Source organism: Plectropomus leopardus, chromosome 4 (assembly GCF_026936395.1).
Source record: "Plectropomus leopardus strain MGB_pleo_1.0 chromosome 4, ASM2693639v1, whole genome shotgun sequence".
Classification (NCBI taxonomy): Eukaryota; Metazoa; Chordata; class Actinopteri; order Perciformes; family Serranidae; genus Plectropomus; species Plectropomus leopardus.
Genome location: NC_142179.1, coordinates 32,086,016 through 32,110,373, shown reverse-complemented (window position 1 = coordinate 32,110,373; position 24,358 = coordinate 32,086,016). Strand labels below are relative to the sequence as shown.

The window sequence follows — 24,358 nt, the reverse complement described above, 5'->3', positions numbered from 1 at the left end:
TTGTATCTCAGTCGTCATTTTTAGGTTTATTACAAATCGTCAATTGTATTCTCAATCTTCTGTGTTGCAGAAGCTTAGAGTACCTGCAGTTTGAAGCTTCCTTTTTCCAAAGGGTTGTTTTTTTCTTTGACCAAAAGAACTTGACTGCGGTTATACTGTAAGTCATATTTACGACTGGAAGGAAGGGTTTATGTGGAGCAGTTGAAGGTAGAATTGCCCTCTTTAAAGCAAGACCTGTCCCACTTTCAACAGAGATGCATGCATAATTTTGGAAGTAGGAGATGGTTAGTAGGTGGCAAGGCACCATGAGTTTTATGCTGCCTTCAGGTCATCTGCATGACAGCGAAAGAGGTGCCAGAAATGTTTTCTTGCTGAAGCTGTTTGGGAGCTTAGTTATTTATGGGTGGGGATGTATAAAATGTGGTAAATACATGATGAAGCGAGGTACGGATGTTTTCAAAGTCAATTTCAAAGTTTTAATGCCTGATACAAACACATCTGATATCTCAAGGTACAACAAACTCGTGGTACAGAGTACATCCAGATACGGAAATAGACACCAGTCAACTTTTGGAAAACTCAATAAATCAACTTACAAGCAGAATAACAGAGAAACTTCACATCTAAACAAAAAAGAACACTGACAGGGATGGCAGGAAATGGCCAGACGGACATTAATTTCCCCTCTGCCATTTTGGATTTGAAGGTCAAAAATAGGCCAAATCATCAAAACCACATCAATTATGAATTCCTTCACCCAAAACTCTCAAAAACAATGCTGTGTGCAGCGTAGGACAAACCTTTGAAAAAGTAAGTTACAGGGTTACATCTTGTTACTTATAAGGTAAATCACATCTTTGTGTACAGTGGTTATGCTGTGGAACCTAAAGAATTACAAACCATAAACCATTAACATGTTTAAATAATGAGGTATCTTATCTGTGGTAATTAATCACTTTAACTGTCAGTTGTTGCCATGGTTTCCATACTTTCCACCTTTTTGCATTACACATGACCGGACTCAGGCTTTAGAGTGAACTTTATCCTACTTTCCCAATCCTCACTTTACATTTTTCATATCCACTCATTATTTATTGTTTTCTAATGACAGTTTTTTTTTGTTTAAACGATAATATCGAAATTCATCATATTCAATATTTCTGTTTGAGTACTTGAAGAAAAGAGGCTGCAGCTGTACGGCTATGGGTGGGGTGGGTGGTCAGGCCAGGACAGATGTGTTTAAGCTGGCAGGGAAAGTGGAGGAGGAGAGGTGGAGAAAAACTTTCCCCAAGGTCCTAGTGCTTTCATCGAAACACTTCCTGGTTCTGAACTTAAATCCCCCCTCCGTCACTCCCAAGGGTGGTATCCCCTGACCGGGCTCGGTTTCACCATGCGATGGACGCACATTGTACTGGCGCTTTAAAACAAGGCAGCCTACGATTGTAGCTCAGCGAGCAGAGACCTGAATAACACAGCACATATGGGACGAATTGGGACTTTGACTGTGTGACATAACGACTCCATGTGACTTTTTTTTTCCCAGTCTCCTATACACATTTTCTTACCGTGTACACACAAGTACACGTGTTCAGACACACAGAGCTCCACTGTGCTGTCATACAGACTCTGGTGGGATCAGGTGGTGATGAGAACAGAGCATGCGACCTGGATATGAACAACACACACAACACAGGGTGCTTTGTGAACAGTTCAAATTTTGTTCAAAATGCTATAATAAACACGCACGGCACACACACAAACACCCCTGGGTTTTGTTTGTATTTGCCCTCATCCAGTTGGGAAGAAAAAAAAATCCTTTTGAAATCTGAAACTCTTCTCCATCAGCAGCCCCTGTGCTCCCCTCCACCAGGCCAGGAGCAGAGCGGCAGCAGCAGGAGAACACGGGCCTCTGTTGTCTCAGCCGGAGCCCTTTGGATACATTTTGAACCCCTTCTCCCAACGGACGCAGCAGCATAGAGGCCTTGTTGTACTGAAGAGCATGTGAATGCACTGCTGACTTGAGTGTGGCGAGCAATGTGACTCGTTACTGTAACAAGGTCGGTCCGCGCTTAGAGTTTGTGTGTGTCTGTGCATATTCATACTGTATGTCTCTGCATAGGCAGACATGGATATATCAGTCTTACATTGAGCAGTGTGAGTGTGTGTCTCAGTCACCTTGACTGCCTTTTATAATAACTGTGCAGGAATAAAGAAACAGAATATGGATCACAGACAAACAGATTCATATACCATTACTTATAAATGTGCAATTTCAAAAGACGCTTTACATTACCAGAATTTTCTTCACTGAATACATCACAACATCACAAACAGAGCTGAATCAATCTTTCTCCGACAGATATTGAAACAGACTAACCTTTGCAAAGGTAGTTTTGATGTCAGGGTATTATATTTTATGTTATTTTTTTGTAATGTGTTTCGGTGAATGCAATCCTTTCAGAAAACAGCATCATTTTGCAAATTACAAATTGACTGACAGGTCTGTTAATACAGGGACTAACTCTAAACAACAACAACATCTAATATCTGCAAAATCTTCAGCTGTCTGGTGCTGTTAAAAGTTTTGCTTTTATATCAGTGTTGTCTATAAAAGCAGGCATATATTCTCTGCTGTGTTTAGCTTTGAGAAACACACAAAGCGGCGAGTTATGCAAAGCTCTGTGGGGATGGCATCAGTCTGTTAGTCTGTCTTTGAGTGCCTTTGACGTTTTTTGGTCCAGAGTAAATTACTTCAGCAGCCACTGAATGGACTGAATTTCAATTTGGTTGTTTGGTCCATACAGAGTGATCTTGATGTTGCTGATCCTCTGCAATACTTTGGAGATGCTCTAAAAGTAATCACTAATCATAATACACTATTGTGGGATTCCTGTCAACTTCAGTCCAACAACTTAAGATTATCATATTTCTATTTCTTTGATCAATGTGTTAAAAAAAACTGCTCATAGCAACCACTACAGTAGCCTCTGAATTAAGTAGCCACTAATGGTTGGGGCGAAACAAAAACACCCCATCTTCCCAGTTAGAAAGGTTTGAAGATTGGATGTACAATAAAAGCTAATGAAGTACAGGTCAAGCTGGTAATACCTGAGGCTGACAAAGTACGGCTTAAATTGATGAAAATTTTCAAAACATGACAAAACAGAGTCTGGTAAGTTGGGTCTGAAAATAATTTTAAATAATAAACACTTTAAATTTTGGACCCATCCTGGCATTTCCTGTGGCATCATCCTTTGGCCAAGCTTTACAATTACCCCTCCGGTGGTAGGACAGTAAAAATCCCACAGTTCCATTTACAGTCTCACGGTCTGCTGCCACAGCTATAGACTTAACCTTGTTAATCTATAAATCAAACTCACTCTCTCAAACAGATTTATCTTATGGTTAAACAATTGAGGACTGGGCCTTTAACATGCTGTGTTCATTTACTCTATATTATCTCTGCTTGTATGTCTCTGTCCTGCACATGACCGTGCATGTGTTTACACGCCATCTGCATGTTGGCATGTGTCCGCACGTCTACTGCAGCCTGAATTTGTGAATATCCTCAATATGTTTTGTGCACTACCAGTGTTTGTCGCATCTGGAGGTCCTCGGGGGCCCTCTGGAGCTGCAGAGTTGTGTTAAATGCACGGCAGCTACTGGAATCCCATGCATCTGCTGTGGAGTGAGCGGGCATAAACAGGAACCCCTGGGAGCCGGTAATATGTTAAATGATCTGACTCCGGTCATGCTCAACCTTATCCAGCCGAGCCAATAAGAGATATGCGAAGTGTGTGTGCTCGTGCATGTCTCTGCGACAGGAGTTCCGTGTATGTGTGGGTATTATGAGCACAGCCTTGAGATGAATGACACTAAGCCAAGAGAGAGAGAGAGAGAAAAAGAGAGCAACTGAGAAAAAAGGATGCAAATAACCAAGACAGGACTGGATGAAATCGAGTGGAATTGCTCCTTTGGTATGGTGGGAGAGGCAGAACTGCCTTTGTGTGAACAGTTCAAAGGCGGGGATATATATCTCTCCCGGCTGTAATGCAGCTACATATATACATAAATATGGCGTGATCCACCTATATACCCACAGATAAGAGTAAAGGTGTGTTTCAACTACCACCGGATCAAAGAGCAAATGATGACTGCTGGTGAGAAAGTGTCAGACTGTGACTTATCAGGTTGTTCTCCACCTGTTCTGCTACACTGGAGGGAGCAGATAGAAAGAGCATAGGAGATATAGAGACAGAGAGAATGAAAGAATAGGGGATAAAAGGGAGAGGAAGATTTAAACAGACACGTGTAGAGAGAGGGAGAGAGGAGAAATGTGAGGTCTGGATAGTGAGATGGAAGAGGAGAACAGGAGCCACGGGGAGGGAGAAGAGTGGCAAAAACTGATAATAGCTGCAGAGAGAAGTGAAGAGAGAAAGAGATGGAAAGGGAAATAAGGCTAGAGGAGGAGATGGAGAGGAAAAGAAAGCTCAAGAGGCAGAGAAAAGGGAAAAAGGTCGGATGGACAAGAAAGATAACAACAGTGCGAGAGATAGACGGTAAGAGGAGGCTGGGTGGCAGAGAGACAGAGAAGTGGATGTCTCAGGCCATTTCCTGTGATGATAGCCAGAGGCTTATTTTTCACCTCCCTCCAATCAGCCCCCCCCCCCATTCCCAACCCAACTCCACCACACTCCCATCTAACCGCTCCTCTGCCGCCCACACTCTCCAACACACTCTCACACACACTCTTGCACACTGGCGCACAATTTGATTGCGAAGCGTTAACCTCTGTCTGGCTACTGTAAAATGCACGGCCGCACGACAATAATGGAGTCCGGGAGCAACACATGTTTCTCAGCCCATTCAGCCTTGCTCAACAAGTGACTGCTTGAAAATAATTACATCTCATTTTATTCATTGTCAGTGAATTACCTGCTTGAGTGGCCACGCACAATGGCACCCTGAGATGTGGATGCATGGGCAGGGTTGGAGCTGTGGGCTCAGGAGTGTGTATGTGTGTCTCTCTGTGTGTGTGTGTCTGTGTGTGTGTGTGTTTCAATGTATGGCCATGTGAATGCTTGCAAACAGACTGCACTTGTTTGACCTCTTTAGTATATGAGAGTGTATAGTTATGTCTGTGCACACTGTTAGCATGTAAGTTGTCATTAAGGTTTATTGCGTTTTTGTTTGCTGATTTTCACCAAACAATGTCTGCATTTTTAAAAATAATAGTTTGACATTCTGGGAATTAAGTTTAATCAGAAAAGGTTAGATGAGAAAATCATGACTACCCTGATGTCTGTACCGTAGACTGTATACAATAATGAAAGCCACCCACTGGTTTGTGGAAGTTTGGCATGTTCCCAGCGAGCAATTTTTGATTCTAAAAACTGAGAATGGCACAATGCAACCAATGCAATATTTTAGTAATGTTTTCAGCAGCAGGTTTTCTTTTAGTTCCCAGAATGGTCTTCCTAAAGTTAGGGTGACATTCTCTATGAACATTAAAAAAAAAGTTTAAAATGTTGTTTTTTTTTATTGTTAACATATCACATTAAATTACATTTTCATTAGAAAAATAGTCTGTGATGTCATGCCTCAATAACATGTTCTGAATGTTGCTTTGAAAATGTTTTTCATTTGCTCTCATGAAACATTATGGGAATGTTTTATGAAAGAACATTCTTTGGTCTGTCACCTCTCAACATCACTAAAACATCCTGAGAAAGTTAAACGTTATGTCTTAGTCAGCATTTAACCTTACAGGGACATTATTTTAAATGATAAACATCCTTAGAATGTTCTTTGAACATTAGATTCAAATGTTTTCTTTAAAACAACATTACAGCTTATAGGTAACATTAGCCAAAGTTTTGGGAATGTTCCTTGCTAGCTGGATTGTCCGTCGCCATCTTGGACCCTTTGGAGTGAGGGTTATACAGTCTAAAGTAATGTCTAGACGACAACTCAAAGTGGTCTGCCCTTCTAAATGTGTAACTTAAAGCCTTATACAATTCAAATGGGTGAGTTATATAAAAATACACCCCCTGTACAGGTTTCATGTATATTGAAAGTAGCTATATAGTGCAAACCCATTTTTGGTACCAGGCTGTACACATATTTATTTCTGCTATAAAGTTTAACATTTTAAACAATGATAACTTCCACGTTGGCCTTCAAAAAGCATCATCCTTGGGGCACTCTATTAAAGGACTTGGAAACCCTGCAAGTCTAGCAACGTTAAAGCAACATAATGTAACAACTTTATTGTGCAACAAGGACATTCTGTAGGGACATTCAGGCTACTTATGCTGTTCTGAATATGTAGGTGTAGTTCTACAAAAATATAAAACCACCGCTTTTTCAAATGTAATTTCCAAAAAAATATGTTGTTGTCAACCATATTCAGTATTTTTGGTTGGGATCATGACTTTCTGGAGGTACAGGCAGGTTAGCTGTTTCCCTGTAGTCTATATGAGAAGTTAAGATACCCAGGTGCTGGCCATTGTTTCATATTCAATGGACAAAAATGAAAGTAGTATCATTCTTCTAATGTAACTTTCACCAAATGGCGAATATGCCTATTACCAAAATCAACCCAATACTCCTTGAAAAAGAGCAGATTGGTTTTAACTGATTTTCATCCAGATCTCTGCTGTGAATCCTATTTTAAGTGGAGCCTATCACCACTTTTCTGTAAACAAGTTCTGCTTTTGTGGTGTTGACAGCTAAAAAAACCCCTCTGCTAATGGGATATGAAAATGGCGAGAAAATGCAAATGAGGTGTTGATTATATGCCCCTATTCTTACTTTTTTTTTAAATAATCAAAAATGAACACCAGTAATTTCCTGGATTTCCTTTCTAAGAGAAACTGAAAATAATGAGTCCTAATTGTGTATCACAGATTGGGTTACCTTACAAGTGGGTGTGGGCGTACAATAAGAGGTACATTACAAGTTAATCTTTCCTTTGTGTGTGTGTGTGTAAGCTAGTGGACTGTTTGCTCAGTCTATTGGAGAGCAGACGAGTGGAGAGGGAGAGAAGATGTAGTTGTAAATATTTAATGTCGTCCATGCGCTAGCGTTGCCCTGCATTGGACCTGAGGCAGGAATGAACACCTGACTCTTATGACCGGGACGCGTCGGGTGGCATTTGGCTAGTAGACAAGAGAGTGAGAGACAGGAGAGTGTGGGGGAAAATAAATCTAGAAAATTGCTCTTTCTCTCTCTCTCTGGATTTATTTTGTTTGTGGCGCAGAGGCATAATGGTTCAATAAAGTGTGCAATAAACTGTGAGGAAGAGAAGTGAACAGTAAGTTGACTAAGGCTATGGCAAAGTCTTCACATCCTATCTGCAGACAGAACTTTGAACGCTGCTGATATCTGACTGCAGAGATTTCTCTGAATAAAGTTAAGCAATAACTAATGAGATGACTGACAAGTTATTATTAGGTAAATATGATAAATTATTAGACACAGAGGTTGTCAAAAGATCAGCTTTTATGGAAATTGTGACCTTAAATAGTTGTGGTACTTTGCTGAAATGCATTAATCTATATTTTCATTTAAGGAATGGATTACATGACTTTGCATAATGTAGAAGGTATCGCTCATGGCAACAAACTCACAGAATATCACTGTAGTTTCTCTCAGCTGCATGGCATGGTTTAGCATCTTTCAATTCATTGTTGTGGTTTCACAGCGTGTAGTTTTACTGGTTTGATTCAGACCATGTCCACATGTACACAGCTATTTTTGAAAATGGGGTTTTTCCATCCTTGGTTCTAAAAAAAAAAAGACAACCAAAAAAAAACATCTTTACAAAGTGTAAAGTGCAAAATTCCAATCCAAATGAAAAAAATCAAAAACACCACTGAAGTGCTGTCAAGAGCATGCCAAACCAACATCCCCAACCTTAAAGCCATGCAAATAAGAGGATGTTGGCCAGTCAGAAGCCTTAAAAAGAGCTTTTACCAAAAGGCTACCTGGGGCAAGCATTCTTCTTATAAATCCATCAATCTTATGCCTCTATTTCTTAATAAAGTGTAAAAGTATCTGTAAATGTATGCATGGGTGTATATGAAGATGAACAACACATCTTTACTGCTGCCCACTGTACCACAGTAAAGCCTAAATATCCCAGATATGGCCGCTGCCATCTTGTGCTAGTCATGACATTTGGGTTCCGGCCCATACATCTCTCCATAATTGGCACACAGCTGTCAACCATGATGTCAAATCCCCTTTTTATAGCATCAAATGATTAAAACTAAACTTATCGTGAAAATGAATACTTGAACAATCAACAGTGTGATAAGAATGAAGATTATGATATTGTAACCTTACGTCTAGTAGCACACGTTGAGCCCTCTACTGAACTCTTGGGGTAATAGTCCTCTAATCACGAGCACACATTCTCCAACGGAGCAAAACATAAATGCAGCCGGATGTGCCTACCTGAATATGTGTGGACCCCACTGCATACAGGGAGGTAGATGTGTTTTAGTTTCTTGGACTATGTCTCTTCCACTAATATGGAGGAGGTGGGGTTTATGACCTATACTGCAGCCAACCACCAGAGAGCAATTGAAATGTTTTGGCATCAATTTTGGGGAGCAGCCATATCATCAATCTTTAAATAAAGTCTATGATCAACGCGGAAAGTTGGGTGCTGCCCCTACTGACAAAGGATTGAACAACACAGATTGTTAATAGTTGGTTATTTTACCATAAATAATGGACAATTTACACTTTATTTAAAGCAGCACATTAATACAAGAAAAAAAAACACGTATAAAATGTGCAAATTTAATTAATTCCTCCAATCTGATGCAAACAACTGCGTCAAGTCAAAGCGCAAGGGCCCGTGTCAGCTAAACTTAGGGAGAGATTTGCCATAGCAGAAGCTAATCAATAGCACGGAGGGGTCAAACAGGCTGAGAGAGACTTGCCAGGACAGTTGCTTGGAAGCTGCTTTTTACATTCATAAAATATCTTGGAAGCGAGGGACTTTCACTGCGGGGGCATAGCCATTGGGATGCAGCTTTATGGCAGGTAATAATGAAGTGCATGAGAAGCGGTTATAACCTTGTGATTTGTCCAGGGGACGTGAGTGGCTACTGTGAAGAGACAACCTGATGTCCGACACCATACAGAATGAAATATTAGATATGTTGGCACATGCAGTCCAGAGAGAAATTGTGTCTAAGTCGAGGGAGCATGCATTCTCCAGTCTAACGACTGACAGAATCATCAATGCAAGTTTGGTTGAGAAGTTTTCCAGTGGCACCTATAAGCTAGCTCATATATGGTCATGTGTGCAGATTTATACTGTGCAGTATCACTCAACGAAAATATGTTCCCACACTCATACATTTATGTATTAACATGAAAAAGGTTTATAAGGTAGCTGAGGCTCAGAGAAGGCTGTCCACTAACAGAAAGATCTGTAGTTCAATCGTCAGTCCTCCAGTACACACGGCAAAGTATCCTCGGGCCAGACACTGAACCCACAGTGCAGCAGGTGGCACCTTGTATAGTAGCCTCGGCCACCCGTGTGTGAATGTGACAAGCAGTGTAAGAGTGCGGAAGACTAAAAGGGAGCTATACAAGTACAGCTATTGAAAAAGTCTTCTTAGCAAGGTGAGAGCCAGCATTATTTTGCCATGTCTGTCACTGCACAAAATGTGGCCTCTTCGAGCCGCCCCATAAAGGAGATAACTCTGACATTACAAACTAAAGACTGTTTTCTCTGTCTGCGTATCGACACTGAAAACAACTTCTGAACATTTTAGCGTGAAAGGAGTTTTACAAAAGGTTTTCTCTGTGTGTACGTAAGACCAAAATGCCTAGAAGAAGCTAACTTTTCAAGTTTATGTGTCTGTGTGGACTAAATCTCAGTCTCATTGCTTTTGTCGACCTAGTTTATAGCCAGAGCAGGCAGCTGTTTTCAGTGAAAAAGCTCTTTAAACCTAATGTACCCAACTTGCTTGACACTATCACTTTCATTTAGTAAATTCTGTAAAAGAGACATACTGGCTAAACTTCTACCCCATTAAAACTGCTGTCATTTTTCTTTTTAATGGTGTGCAGTTGGTCAGTGTTGGTAAAAACTGGTGTCTGCACGGCTGATTTTGGAACAACTCTCGTCACTTTTTCCCCTCGGGAGAAGCCTGGCCGTGTCATACTCGATCTCTCCAGACCTCTGCTGCATCGATAAGAGCCCTGCTGGCTTTGCCTCCTCCCTTGGCTGCGGTAGTGAGCCATTTGGAAAAGATGTTTCTCCACTTGGGTCTCTGTCCAATTGCATCAATTGCAATATTATCACTCCCTCTCCCTCTCCTCATCTGCTTTCTTGCCCCCTCTCTCCATATGCCCTGCTTTCTGTTTTTTGGAAAATTGATATTGCTGATGTGATGTGAATGTCATGAATTTTCTCCTTTGCCTTTGGGGTTTCTTGTCTGACCTAGCAGTTTTTTTTCTGTGTCCTATATCAAGTTGTCAGCCTTGGCTGTCCACCATCCAGTACGCTTGCCCTGGCTTGCCCATCTGTCTCTGTCTCTCTTTCTCTGTTAATCCTGCCTTCTTTCTTGCTTCTCATCAGTTTTGAACACTTTGGTATTAATCTGCTTCTACAGCAACCAGCCAGAGGAACAGACGCCTATAAACCTTATTTTACCTGCCAATCAGAGCATTTTTTAAAGTATTTTCACTATTAACCCTTTGAAACCTGGAGCGTCATCACTTTTATGCTGCTTTCAGTCGCACTTCACAAGTCTTTAAACCTTTAAATCCTAAACAAATTGGTATGATTTCTTTAAAAATCATGGGGGGAAAAGGCATTAAGCAACTTGATACGAAATGTTCCACAAATTAAAAGAAATTATATTTAGAAGTCTAGGGAAAAACAAAAAAGGTAGGGAAAAGCTATATTTACATTTATCATAATTACATATTTAACCCTTTAAATACTGGATCGATATCAATTTTCTTGTGCTGCATTCAGATGCTTTTCACAATGATTTAAACCTTTAAAACCCATGCAGTTTGGTCTTATTTCTTTCGAAATTATGAAAATAAGGCAACAAGCAAGAAATGGGTAAAATATGAAAAGAAAATGACCTTAAAATTAGTTTTTAAAAAGAAAAATGTGGAGAGAAAGAGAGAAAAATATTAGAATGTTTTAAGAGAAAATGTCCAGAAACCTATTATACTGTTATATATTTAAAATGATGTTCCAGAAGATATATAGAAATTAATATAACATTTTTAGATACATTTCTTTTTTGTTCTATCACTCTACAAATTTTTGGGTAATTTTTCTTTCATTGTTGATTACCTTCCTTCCATGTTTTTGAAAGAAATCAAGCCAGTTTGTTTAGGTTGAATAGGTGGATTAAAAACAAGAAATAACATAGAATCACACCAACAACACAATGAAAATCAAAAGTGTAAATAGTCATATGGATAGCAATTAACCTGGTTTACTTTTTTGCTGCTATAATTTGTCTATACTGAATATCCACTACAGAAACACTACTGCTTGGTTAACCTTCGGCCATCAGCCTTATACAAACTGGCTGGGTGAAACAGGTTCAAAACCCTGAAACGGTTCTGACCTCCATTATCAATGGGCAATAGAATGAAGGTCCTCTAATATATTTTGAAGTGTCTCAAATTCCATTATTTTTGAGGACTCTTGTGTCCAGAGAGCCGCCAGTAACTCCACACAATGCCTGGCTGGCTTCGTCTCTTTCTCCTTTCTTCCCTCGCTCGTCCTCCTATTTTCCTCCCCACTCGCTCTCTCTTCATTCTGCCATTACTTCAATCACATTATTGGCATTTCTGCCAAAGCGCTGTACAAAATGCAGTTTCAAACACCAGTAATCAACAATTCCCTCTCTCTGTTCTCCCTCCTCCTCACATCTTTTTTCTCTCTTTTCCAGACAATGACTGGCGTGGACAGACAATGTACAGCTGTCATCTTAACCCCCTCCCCCCCTCCCTCCACCATCTCCATCCCTTGACTCCACCTCCACTAACATCTGTTGTGTCCAGTCAGGCTTTGGGCAGAGTGGTGAGGGGGTGGACGCTGAGGTCAAACCAATCTCTATGCAGATTGTAATGACTTCCTGTGTCTACCCCCCTCCCTCCCCCAGCTTTTTTCTCTTGGTGAAGCTCCCGGGGGGCTGCTGGGAAGGATGTTTGAACTCTGAATGATTCTCTGTTACCGACAAGCTGTTGTCCAGTCCGATTCCCACCATCATTACCACAGCGGACGAGCCTGAGAATGATACGTACACGAATGAGCATTCACACACACACGTTACACACATATCCACATCAGGTTTATATACAGAATATGGAGGCATGCATGACTGCTTACTTAGGTGCACCTCCCCGTTTTATAGACTTCTCACTGCTACAGACGGTGAGCCATATGGCCCGACTGACAACATAACGTATAACTGTGACGTACACACAGTTTCAGTTACTGCCTGATGGTCAAGACAAGCAATTAAAGCCACTTTGAACATACACAGTCACTAGTACCAGACAGACTTCTCAGCAGATCAAAAACCTCCTGGGATTGTCAAAAGGATTTTTGCAACTTGAACATGTCACCAAAACTTTGCAAGACCCCCAAGGAACATTTTTCAAACATGACTCAGACGCCCTATTTACAATTTTCATTTCAAGTGTATCCAGCTAAAACTCTGTAGTGTTGGGCCCATGTGAAATTGTTCAAACCGGTTTGATAGTAAGCCAACACCGGACAAGTGTACCAAAATATACCACTAGGTGGTGTGCTCGACCCTGAGGCCGCTCCTAAGCGGAACATTACGAAACTCAAGGAGCACATGAACGAGAGTGTATCAACTCAAGTTCACAGAATGTTTTAGAACCAAAAATTCCTACCTGGGTAAGGACCCTAAAGCAGACAGACAAACAAATGTTAGAAAAAAGAGGTCTTTATTACAATAGTGAACTGTGCAGGAAAATGATGGACAGGATGACTGGCTGTGATCCGTGTTTCTGTGGTTTTCTTCAGCTGGAGGTGTGGTCAGGATGGTTGGCAGGGAATCCTGACACAGAACAAAAACTGGTCTTAGCAAAAAAAAAAAAAAAAGCAAACAAAAAAACTGAAAAGATCAAAAATAGAGCTGGACTTGTGTCACGGTAAACTGTTTCGCAACAATCTGGCATGGAAAGATTGTGGAGCTGACTCTCTTGTAGGTTGCAGACTTGATTGCAGGCAGGTGTGTAGAGTGCAGACAAGGGGTGGGTGGAGAACAAAGGAGAGACAAATCACAGCTGGCACACACCAAACACACAAACGTGACAGAAATTAACGAAAAATTACACTCGCACAGTCACCTAGGGCTGGTTGTGAAGGTTGTGCATATTCAGTGGGCAGCATACTGCAAAAGTAAAGCCAGAAACAGCTAGAAAACGTTTTTCCGGTATGCACCAGGTTAGCAACTCCATTAGAATTAAGTGGCAACAGAAGCTAGGTATTATTAGAAATCTGTGGGAAGAACCACAATCAGCAGATCAACTGACACATTGTTTTCTTTTTTACTTCTTGTGGCATCTCCTTTATTTTGTCTCAAAAGACACATGCACTTTATAGCACTAAATTGTGATCTTCTTCATTTTGCCGGCCTCGGCTTGGAAGTAAATTGCACATGGCCTGTCAGACACTAACAGCCCTGTTAGCCCTTTTATAAACAAAAATAATATGTCAATAGCATTGTCATTTATTGATATTTAAAAGGTAATATTTACTTGCACAAAACAAAACAACAGAAATACAACAACAAGACAAGGTTGGATTCAGTGCTGTGATGCTGTCAGCACAGGTTGCTGATGTAGGCTACTTTTTAATTTGCCAGAAGACACTTGTACACTGGACCAGGAAAACGGGAAATCATTTATGCGCGTCTGTTGGCCAGATCACAAATCTGATCAAATCCATCTTGGTCAGCTCACTTTCAGTCCATAAGGAGGAGATAATGCAGTGGAAACTCTTAATTAATAATTGCTAAAACTCTAGTGGTTCTGCAGTTTTGCAGTTTAGTAACAATTGTTTAGATAGCAAACAACTTCTTCATAACTTAACAGAAACACATGAATTGTACTCATGAACTCTGAGCAAGACAGAACCTCAGGGTTTTCACAGGCTCTAACTCACTCTGCTCCCTGTTTCACAGAGCACTCAGTGGTTGAACTGACCGGGCATCAGATAAATACTACAGCTTATTTAACAAAACCACCTCTGGAAGTGGTTTGAGCAATTGGATTTCAATTTGTCTTGAATGCCTCTTGGATGCATTTACACTGCTATAGCTATCAAAGGCAAAATAGAGTCAGCAACTGTGACTGTGCTGCAGTTAAAAAAGAAATAACATCTGTTGGATGTCCAACATAGAATTAGGGCCGTGGGAGGGAGGCAGAACAGCTGAAATCAATGTGTGCACTGGATTGATAATTGAGGAATTCACACATTGAGTAGAGCCTCTATGGAGAGGCCAAACCAGCACTCACAAAATTTCACTATCTCCAGACAGTCAGACATCAAGGTTGGGTATTTTGCATTCATCTAAATTATTTCGGTCAGTCTAATGTGTTTAAAATTCTGTCTTAAGTTATGCTGCAGGCAATTTAATATCCTGCAAATTACAGTTAAGAATGATTTGAACTTGGCTTTTTTTTTTATCCACACTAGTGCTGTGGATGGCAATGTTCAGTTAGTCAGTCAGTCAGTTGGTCAGTCGACCATTGTGTTATATCTCTGCAACTATTGTATGGATTGCCACAAGTGTGGTGCAGAAGTAGACTGTCAAAGGATAATACCTAGAGATTGTGGTAACCCACTGATATTTACTCTAGTGCCATTGTCAGGGTAATATTTTTGGTTCAGAGTGAAATGTCTTCAAAATGAACTGACATTACGTTTGGTACTGATATTCATGGGATGCCACAGGATGTGAGAAGTTTTGCAGTATTTTATGATTAAACTAATACATTCTCACTTCAAATTCATCATATATGGAAGCTCAATTAATGGCCCTGTGCTTCGATGTATGACACTCACACTCCACTGAAATTGTCTACTTGGTTGTCCTTTCAGAATAAACTACAGTGTTCACAGAAAACTGAGGTTTTGGCAATTATTTTATGTTTAGGCAGCAAACTTGGTTAGGTTTAGAGAAAATATCATGGTTTGGGTAAAAATAAATTTGTTATGTAACTTCACTTATGTAAATTAATGAGTATGTCACATGATGTATGTCACTGATTGTAAATACATAACATTTTTAAAATATTAATGCCAACTTTTGGTTTCACTCAATGCCCACTTTTGGTTTCACATTGAGCACGAACAGCGGACTTTTGGGTGAAAGTCCTGTGCTAGTTTCACCTTCACACGCACTCTACGTGGACATTCTTGCTCTTTATACAACCTTATTGTCACATATGGATTTCCACTGGAGTTGGTTGGCAGCCTGTATAACTCATACAGATTCTAAAATGATGCCTTCTATGTTGGCCACTAACCTGGCTGCCATATTTGACACTCAGGAACAAGGGCGTAACTTTGAGTTGAACATTGGGGGGGTTGAGTGACACAGGCATTGTTTTGTCTTTTTTTGTTTACATTTTTTTTTTACTGTGTGCGTGCCTGTGTGTGTGTGTGTGTGCAAGCGTGAGTGTGTGTGTACGTGTGTGTTTAGGCTATAACGTGTGGATCACTGTGTGTGTTTGTGTGCGGAGAAACACTGGGCTGGTTTCGGTTCGATACGGCGGGTTTTTAGCAGAAACACGGCCACTTTGGACTCTGATCTTTCTTCCTGTGACCCTCTTTTCAGCACGTAGTATAGGCTACACGTACACACACACCCAGATGCGTTATGCAGGTGTAACATCCAATTGGGTCTGCACCCCGCACTCCGAACCCGGACGAATTATGAAACACGCCGCCGTCGGCTCGCCTCAAACACACTAGATTGTGAGATTTCTAGACCACTATATGAGTGTTGCCAACTTTCTGGTAAAATCAGACGACTGTCCAAACTCTCTGGAGACTTTTTTATTTAAACTTTCTTGTCAAAGCGACCGACGAAGTTGAGCGAGCCGCCGTAAACACTGCCCGGTCCGAGCAGCATCTGCCCCGCAGCAGCAGCAGGCTGTGTTAAATAACAGCTCAGAGACACAGCACAGCAGAGAGGAGGACTAACTTTCAGTCAAATGTTGAATGAATGAAAGTGGTGGCGCTGAAGCTCTAGCAATATCGTACCTCCTGTTGGGAAGACATTTTCATTCTTTTGCCCAGCAAACATTTTAAAATTGTTGGCTGGGCTTCCTTTCTCTCCTCAGCTCTCTTCATATCTCCGTGAATGCTTCCGAAACATAACGTTAAAGGGACGCTCAGGTCCGTGGTGGGCGAAACCAAATCTCAGCGCGGGAGGGGGGGGCGTAGACCAGTCACTTTTTTTTTTTTTTTTACTGCCATTGAGAAAATCTACCACATTGTTGTGTTTATAATACCTAACATTCATTTTATATAATTACGATATGATATTGAGGGATTGTGGTGGCTGGTTTAAATTATCCCCCCCATAAATTACACCTAAAAAAAATCCTCTTATCTGACAGTTTGTCTCTTTTCTGACAGAAAGCCTGGTGTGGCAAGAGTCTGGCAAGAAGGTCACCTTCAAGTGTTCCTCTTCAGGATGTCCTAGCAGCATCGAAGGGTATGATGGGATGTTTCTGTATCTGTATCAAGATGACAAGGAGGGAGAAGAGGTGCTTTACTATTACTCTGATCCACAATCAGCTGACAAAATCAGCCCGCGAGTTAGATACACAGACTGGATTCAGATCAAAGGATCCCTGCAGAACCACACCAACACCATCAGCAGACTGACTGTGGATGACTCTGATGTCTACCAATGTGTCTACACGAGACTCCCACATGAAGTGCGATGCAGCAACTACATACTTTTTATAAGAGGTGCAATTTTTTTCTTTTCTTTCAAAATTTTGAAGTTGTAAAATAAAGTTAAACCCGTGCTACAAATGTTATCACTAGATGAAATGCTGCAGGAACCTTAGCATGAAGACATTGTATTTTGGTGTAACCTGTTGTCGCCTGTATTTCACACAGGAGCGGTGCCATGTCCCAGATCAGTAGAAGTGTCTTGTGCCTTTTCCAGTGAAAAAAAGCCACCTTTGCTGTTAATCGTCATTGCTGCCTGCACCATCACTATACTGATAACTGTGATCTTCATCCTGATTATCATCCTGAGGGTGAGTTCAGATCTCTCTATACATATAAGGGCAGGACAAAATGCACACATTTTAAATATTGAGGGTGGAGTGTCTGCTTGGTTTTCCCAGAAATCTACACCTGTGCATCACTGCAGCGGACTGATTAGCTGTAGAAGCAGCTCTGCCAGCTTTAGTGGTGGTTAGACTTCTGCAGATATTCACTCTACATAAACACACTTATAAGTTTATCACACTGCATCCAACCAAACCCACCTACCTGCTGGAAGGTTTATCCCCTTAAGATCTTCTGTTCACGTGCTGATTTAATAGCAAACCATGGAGCACTGTCTCTGCAGGATGTGTGTGCAGCTTCTCTAAACTCTTTTCACATTTTCTCCAAGGTTGCCTCAATAAATATAATTTTTCTAGGTCAGAAAAGTTTCCTTGAATAAATAGAAATACCCTGATTTTTTACTGGGTTGTGAATGATTAAGGATATACTTTTTCATTAAGGAAATGGCATTGTTGTCAGTCTTAACTCCTTGAAACCTGAGCAAATTAGTTTGATTTTTTTTTCCCTCAAAAATATGGGGAGAAGGCAATGGGCAACTTCATATGACATGGCCCAAAAATTATCAAGAAATTAATAAAAAAAAAAAAAAAAGTTAGTAAGAAATATTCTTCAAAATAATTTCAAGAAAAGACCCCAAAGGTGCTGAATATAAAATTAAAATAAAAATACATATCATTTTTCCTTAAACATATGGAATTAGAACAATTATAAATATACTGTAGTTTCCTATATTTTATATTCCCATTTTTTAAACAAAATTTCAAGTCATTTTCTTTTTCCTTGATTAAAGAGCCTTTAACAGGTGTCTGAACACAGCACATGAAAGCTCACACCAATCCAGGTCTCAGAGGGTTAAAGCATAATTTGCTTTGGGAGGGAATTGAATTCAATTTATCTACATTTGGTCTTAAAATGTTTTAAACATAAAGACTGTATTTTTACAACGTCTGTATAAACCTTTATGCGGTCATACAGTAATATTTCACCACCAACAGGTGAAACGATGGACGGTCAGCAGAGGAACAACAGTAATGTGTATGAAGTTATGACCAAGAACAGCCTCTGCCCACCTTAGGGGCACTCATCTCCAACACCAAGCCCCTATGAATGCAAATAAAAGATTTCTTTTATGTGCATACACATGGCCATCCTTTATCAAAGGAAAGGAGGTAAATAAGGTCCCTAAATTCCTCGCGGCAGCATCATTCAAAGTCACACACCATTTGACTGTTGACGAAAACAATGTGCCTATCTTACATACATTAATGTTTTCTTAATCTTATCACAGTAATAGGATTCATGTGGATAAATCTGAGTGGACAAGAGAGTCAGCATGAGAAATCATTTCACTTTAATGACTGGTAAACTATTTTCCCTTTTAATTTGAACTCCAACTGTGGTGGTAAAGGAATATTTCTCACAGGGTTGTCTGTGTTTCACTGTAGAACCTGACATGTTAATCTTATTGAAAATAATCTTGGAAACAGATTGCCTTGAAAAAAGGAAAGTAAATATTACTATAAATCTTAATATATGTTTACTTTATATCTAAGTGTTAAGTTTAGTCAACATTAAGTCGAAGTTGTTGCAACTTAAAAATGATAAGTGAAATTACCTTGTTCTTTATAACAACTTCAGTAAACAAAGTTAGTCTGACTTAACTTCATTGTGACAAGGAGGATTTTGCCAAGCAGAATCCAGATATATAGCACATAAAATTTGATTTACTGAACTTACTAAACCTAAATATATAACCGAAAGATTTATTTAATTAACTTGTCATTTATACAACAACTTGATAAATCTTACCAATTAGAAATAATAGTTAATAAGATTAATAGTTACATTTACCCACATTTTGCAAAGCAGTTGGTTTCCTAGATTTTTGAAGTAAAATCAACTTTTCAGATTTTACAGTTTTTTTTTATAGCCCGCATGAAACAACAGTCAGAAGTGTCAAAGGTGCACCTCTAGTAGTCTTCAGGCTTTAGAAAACTGTAATTTCGCCACGGCAAACCCACGTTATTAACCAGGGGCATCGCAGTGAAGGGAAAAGTGGCACTTAATACCCAGAGCCACAATGGAAGGGGGTCCACAAAGAGCCAGGAATAAGAAGTTTTTTTTTTGTTTTTTTTACTCAGTATTTAGTGCTATAACTTAATTAATTTGGCTAAAAAACATTGGCTGAAAGATTGAATTTTTCGATTAAAAATAGACGAGGCCCTTTCAAAAACATAAGATGAGGGTGACTAGCAGCTTATCAGGAATTGACCCAAAAAGTAACAAGACATTATTAAAAGCTACAAGAAAATACCTGAAAACAAGCGAAAAAAACCCAACAAACAACAAAGCAAACAAGAAAATGACTTCAAGAAAATACTTTTAAAAAATAAAATAAAATACATGTTTACAGCTAAACACTGGGTCATCATTTTTTTCAAAAGTGTCTTCATTATTGTAAATGTATCAAATTCACATAATTCCTAATATTAATATTCTTTATCAATATTTCTATTGAAATGTTTATGTGTAGAAAACACAGTGAAGAAGGCGGGAAAAAACATGGCGGAAAAGGTAAAGTAAACAGACTGGTAGTGAATGTTGTCCCCAGAGTCGTTTTGGTGCTCGACAAGGACTCTTTCAAAGGCTATGTGGTGACTTTCCTGGAAGTTTTGATTTGATTACCCGACACGAAGAACGAGAGAAAAGTGGAGCTAGCTGCTGACCGAGTGGCTGCTGTTCACGGACTTTGCTAACAAGCTAGCGGCTAGCAACCTCGTCAGCAAAGCCTGTGTGGAGTGTGTGTGTGGAGTGTGTGTGTGCAGCTGCGGAGTGACAGAGCCGAGCCGAGCGGATCGTCACCTCCCCTGCTTCAGCTGTTTTTCCACCTGCCTGAAATCAACATATCTGGAATAAGGTACCTTATCTATTTTATTTTGCCTTTGAAGTGAAACAGCCATTGGTTTTGGGCTGCGACGGACCCGAGCTGCATTCAGGCCTGCATCGGTAGAACTGGGTATTTGGATATTTATTTATTTCATCTCAGTGCCGGCTAGTTTATTTCATTGGGGGCCCCACACACGTTAAAGGTGTATTGTGTAATTTTTTTCTGATCATTTGAGAAAAAGTCTGATTTAAATGTGTTTACCTGCTTAATTTCACTTTTGAGTAAATAGTTCATTTTTTGTTTAAACTAAAAGGTGGTCATTGACTGTGATATTTTAAGTTCATCAAGGTAAGTAAGAAATCTAAAAACTGTTCAAATAGAGACATAATTTAAAAAAGTATTTTGGTTTATTTTAAAAGTGTTTAAAGTGGTGCTTAAAAATCTGGTTTATAGGAGAAGTTACACAGTATTAAGAAAAAGAGCTCAGGTTAGCCACCTCTCATTATAGTAAAAAGACACTAGAGAGGCGCTACACGTTATCATGTCAAACAATGTTTCTCTGAGGGTTTTTTCTCTTCCCTTATAGTCATATTTTCTTTGCAGGCATTGTAGCTTTTCCACTCCTTTAACCTTTTTTGAACCATTTGAATGAGTGCATGGACCACCATTAGCTGACACTAAGAAATAGAAGTTTATAGAGGTCATCATTTGGATTATTATTTTTTTCTTTATTGTGTTTTCAAAAATTGTTATGCATTTCTTTGCCATAAAACTCTGAATTGCAGCAGTGTTTGTAAGACTCTGAATAAACCTGCCTTTCCTTAAGCTCTTTAGCGTCTTTAGACATAATTATTTTCTTTGGATGATCAATGTTGTGTGCCGCCTAGTTGTGTGCGTAAATTCCGCACTGTGCTGTTGCCGTTGCTGCAGTTGCTGTCCTCCTCCTCTCCTTGTACACTCCCTCCGCTCTCCTTCCTGAATACCTGTTGCCAATTCCTTCATTCAGGAAGGCAGATAAGGGGGTGCGGAGAGGGAGGCTCTCTCTCTGAGATGCGTGCTGTACGGCAGCCGGCCTTGAGGAGGCTCTCTCCCTTGGTTTCTGTTCCTTTTGGCCGGAACCTCCATCTCTCTTGATTTGTTCTGTTGATTGTTTGTTTGATCAATTTTTTCTTCTTCATTTTCAGAGAGCCATCATGAAGGGTGGTTTAAACCAGATAATTTACCAGTATTGAATACAGTCTTGCCTTAATTCGGTATTCAACTTTCTCGCGTCCTTCATATGCTGCGGTCTTTGTTGAGCTTTTTGTTAATTATGTAGTATAGTAATAACCCTAGACAAAATAGCTCTATTTGAACCAACACATACTCGGCACAGTTCTGTTTTCAGGTTGCAAGGATGCAAATGAGAACTCTGTGCTACTTTTCAACATCAGATCTAGAAAGACGAAGTAACCTTTAATTTTTAAATTTTTAAAATTTTTTTTAAAATTTTTTTTATTTTAGGGGTGGGGGGTAGGTGGGGGTGAGTGGGTGGGTGGGGTGGGGGGTGGGGGGTATTTCTGTTGCTGAGGGTGGTTTCGCTGGGCCTAACAGACCCAGATCAGCAACAGGTGCCCAGCCCAAGCTCTCTAAGAAGACGAGGAAAAACTCCCAATGACCATGTGAACAATCTCATGGACATGGGAAGAAACCTCGGGAAAGGCAATTCAAAGAGAGATCCCCTCTCCTCGGATGGCTGGGTGTGTGTGCAAAAGCGCATGAGTAATTGCATATTTGTGAGTACCAGTCAAATGAATTCAAGTCTTATCCCCCAAAAAGTCACTTTCTGGGGGGGGGGTAAAAGTATCTAAACCCCACAGGTGAAGAAGAGCCAAGCATAATTTCCACCAGATCCATATGCCGTCCGGACGCTTTCAGCCGATCAGATATGCATGGCCACCACTTGCATCTCATCTCTTCTGGCCTGATTTGGAGGTGCTGACTCACATCCCAGCCGCTTCACACTCGGCTGCAAACCGCCCCAATGCATGCTTAAGATCACGGCGTGATGGAGCCAACAGAACCACATCATCTACAAAAAGCAGAGACTCAATTCTGATGTCCCCAAACCTGATCCCTTCCTCCTCCCGGCTGCGCCTTGAGATCCTGTTCATGAAAATCACAAACGGGATCGGAGATAAGGGGCAACCCTGGTGGAGGCCAACACCAAATGGGAACGTGTTTTTCATGCCAAGTATGTGGACACAGCTCTCACTTTGATTATACAGGGACCGAATGGCTCGCAGAAGCGACCCCGGTACCCTGTACTCCCAGACTCCCAGAGGGACACGGTTGTAGGCCTTCTCCAAGTCCACAAATCACATGTAGACCGGATAAGCAAACTCCCACGACCCCTCCAGCAGCCTTGCAAGGAACCCGCATTGTTCCTCCTCAATCCAAGGTTTGACAATCGGATGGAGCCTCCTTTCCAGCACCCTGGAGTAGACTTTCCTTCGGCGGCTGAGTAATGTGATACCCCGTTAATTGGAGCACACCCTCCAGTTCCCCTTTTTGAAAATGGGAACCACCACCCCAGTCTGCCACTCCGCAGGCAAGTTAACCTTCTGCCTTCGATGGATCTGCGCTGATCTGGTGGAAATTAGGGGTTACCCCCCAAAACTTCACTTTCTGTGTTAAAGACTCATGACTGAGATAAATCCTCACAACTATACAAGAACTAATGCATGTCTGTGTGTTTTGGCTTTTTTTTTTGGCACAGTCCAACTTTTCTTTGGTGGACAGGGCCATAGAGCATTTCGATGGAATGGAAATGCTTGGGGAGATCTCAATCATCCCTTAGAGTCTCCTGTTCCTTCTCCTTTGCACAACCCCCCTTATTTTGGTTATCCCTCCTGCGTAGCATTTTGGCATGTTTCTCACATCCGGAGCCTGTGGTGCTGCTGTCACCGGCACAGTCCACGCACATGGACTGGAGTACCATGGTGAATAGCATTTTGCAGGGACTGGAATGCTTGGGGAGGTGTCCATCATCTCAGGAGGCTCTGTCACTGGCGCAGTCCACGCGCATGAACTGGTGTACCATGGCGAATAGCATTTCGCGGGGACTGGAATGCTTGGGGAGGTGTCCATCATCTCAGGAGCCTCCGGTGCCGAAACCTTTGGTGCTGCTGTCACTTGTTGAGCCCCTGCACTGGAGTCCGCTGCTGCATAGAAATTGGCAGGGAGGGATAAACTCAGTGATATGTCGATCTTCAGAGCCTCTGGTGCCTTCACTTGCGATGCGCTTTTGATTTGAGCATTCGCAAGATCAGCAGTAAATCTCCTTTTGGCAATGAATATTTTTCTGTCCGGTCTGGTGTTATTGTCCGGCACTGTGATCCCGGTTGGTGCAGCAGTGCCCCCCCCACTAAGTGTGACTGCAGGTTGTCTTTGTGTATCCACGACTGTGTTCAACCCAAGTGTGGCATTATTACTGTGGTAATGCCTGCCATCACTTGGCTGCAGTGAGCTGAAGGCTGCTTTAACCATCTTGGCTCAAAAATACGGGAGAAAATCCAACAGGTTAACACTGGGTGTCTGTCTGTATCTGCACTCGAGGTCTTCAGAAATCCAACTGATATCATCAAATAACTGGCTTGAAGATATAGGCTCCCAGAATTCTAAAAGATGACGTCATAAAGTGAGACGTGTGAAAGTAAAGTATGATGTCACTAGATTCCATCATGACATTCCATTCCACTCTTTTTTTTTTTTTTTTAAATTCTAAGAACTTTATTGGCATGAACAAAAACATGTTACCATGGCAGCGTACAGAAGATTCTGTTGCATAATACATTTTATATATGCAGGCAACATGGGCTGCAAAAATAAAAATTCAGCCGCTTAGAATAAACAAAAACACTGTAAAAAATCAATAACAGTTTGAGTGTATGCCATTTTTGAAATATCTTCTGCATGTTGTCTTCCACAATAATTTATTAAGGCAAGGCTAGACCTGAAATACAGTATAAGTATATATACATATATATATATATATATATATATATATGCATGTGTGTGTGTGTTTTCAATTTTGTAAATCAAAATGATAAATTGATCAATCAATATGTTCTCCCTTTTTC

General features: G+C 40.6%; 1 protein-coding gene across 1 annotated transcript; it reads left to right on the top strand.

The window, feature by feature from the left end:
• Positions 1-1,202: 1,202 nt before the first annotated feature.
• Positions 1,203-22,744, top strand: LOC148189806 (uncharacterized). Its single transcript, XM_088076023.1, has 4 exons — positions 1,203-1,362; positions 16,682-17,020; positions 17,174-17,346; positions 22,505-22,744. Exons 1-4 carry the CDS (start codon positions 1,203-1,205, stop codon positions 22,742-22,744), a joined length of 912 nt encoding a protein of 303 aa, XP_087932149.1.
• Positions 22,745-24,358: the final 1,614 nt, after the last annotated feature.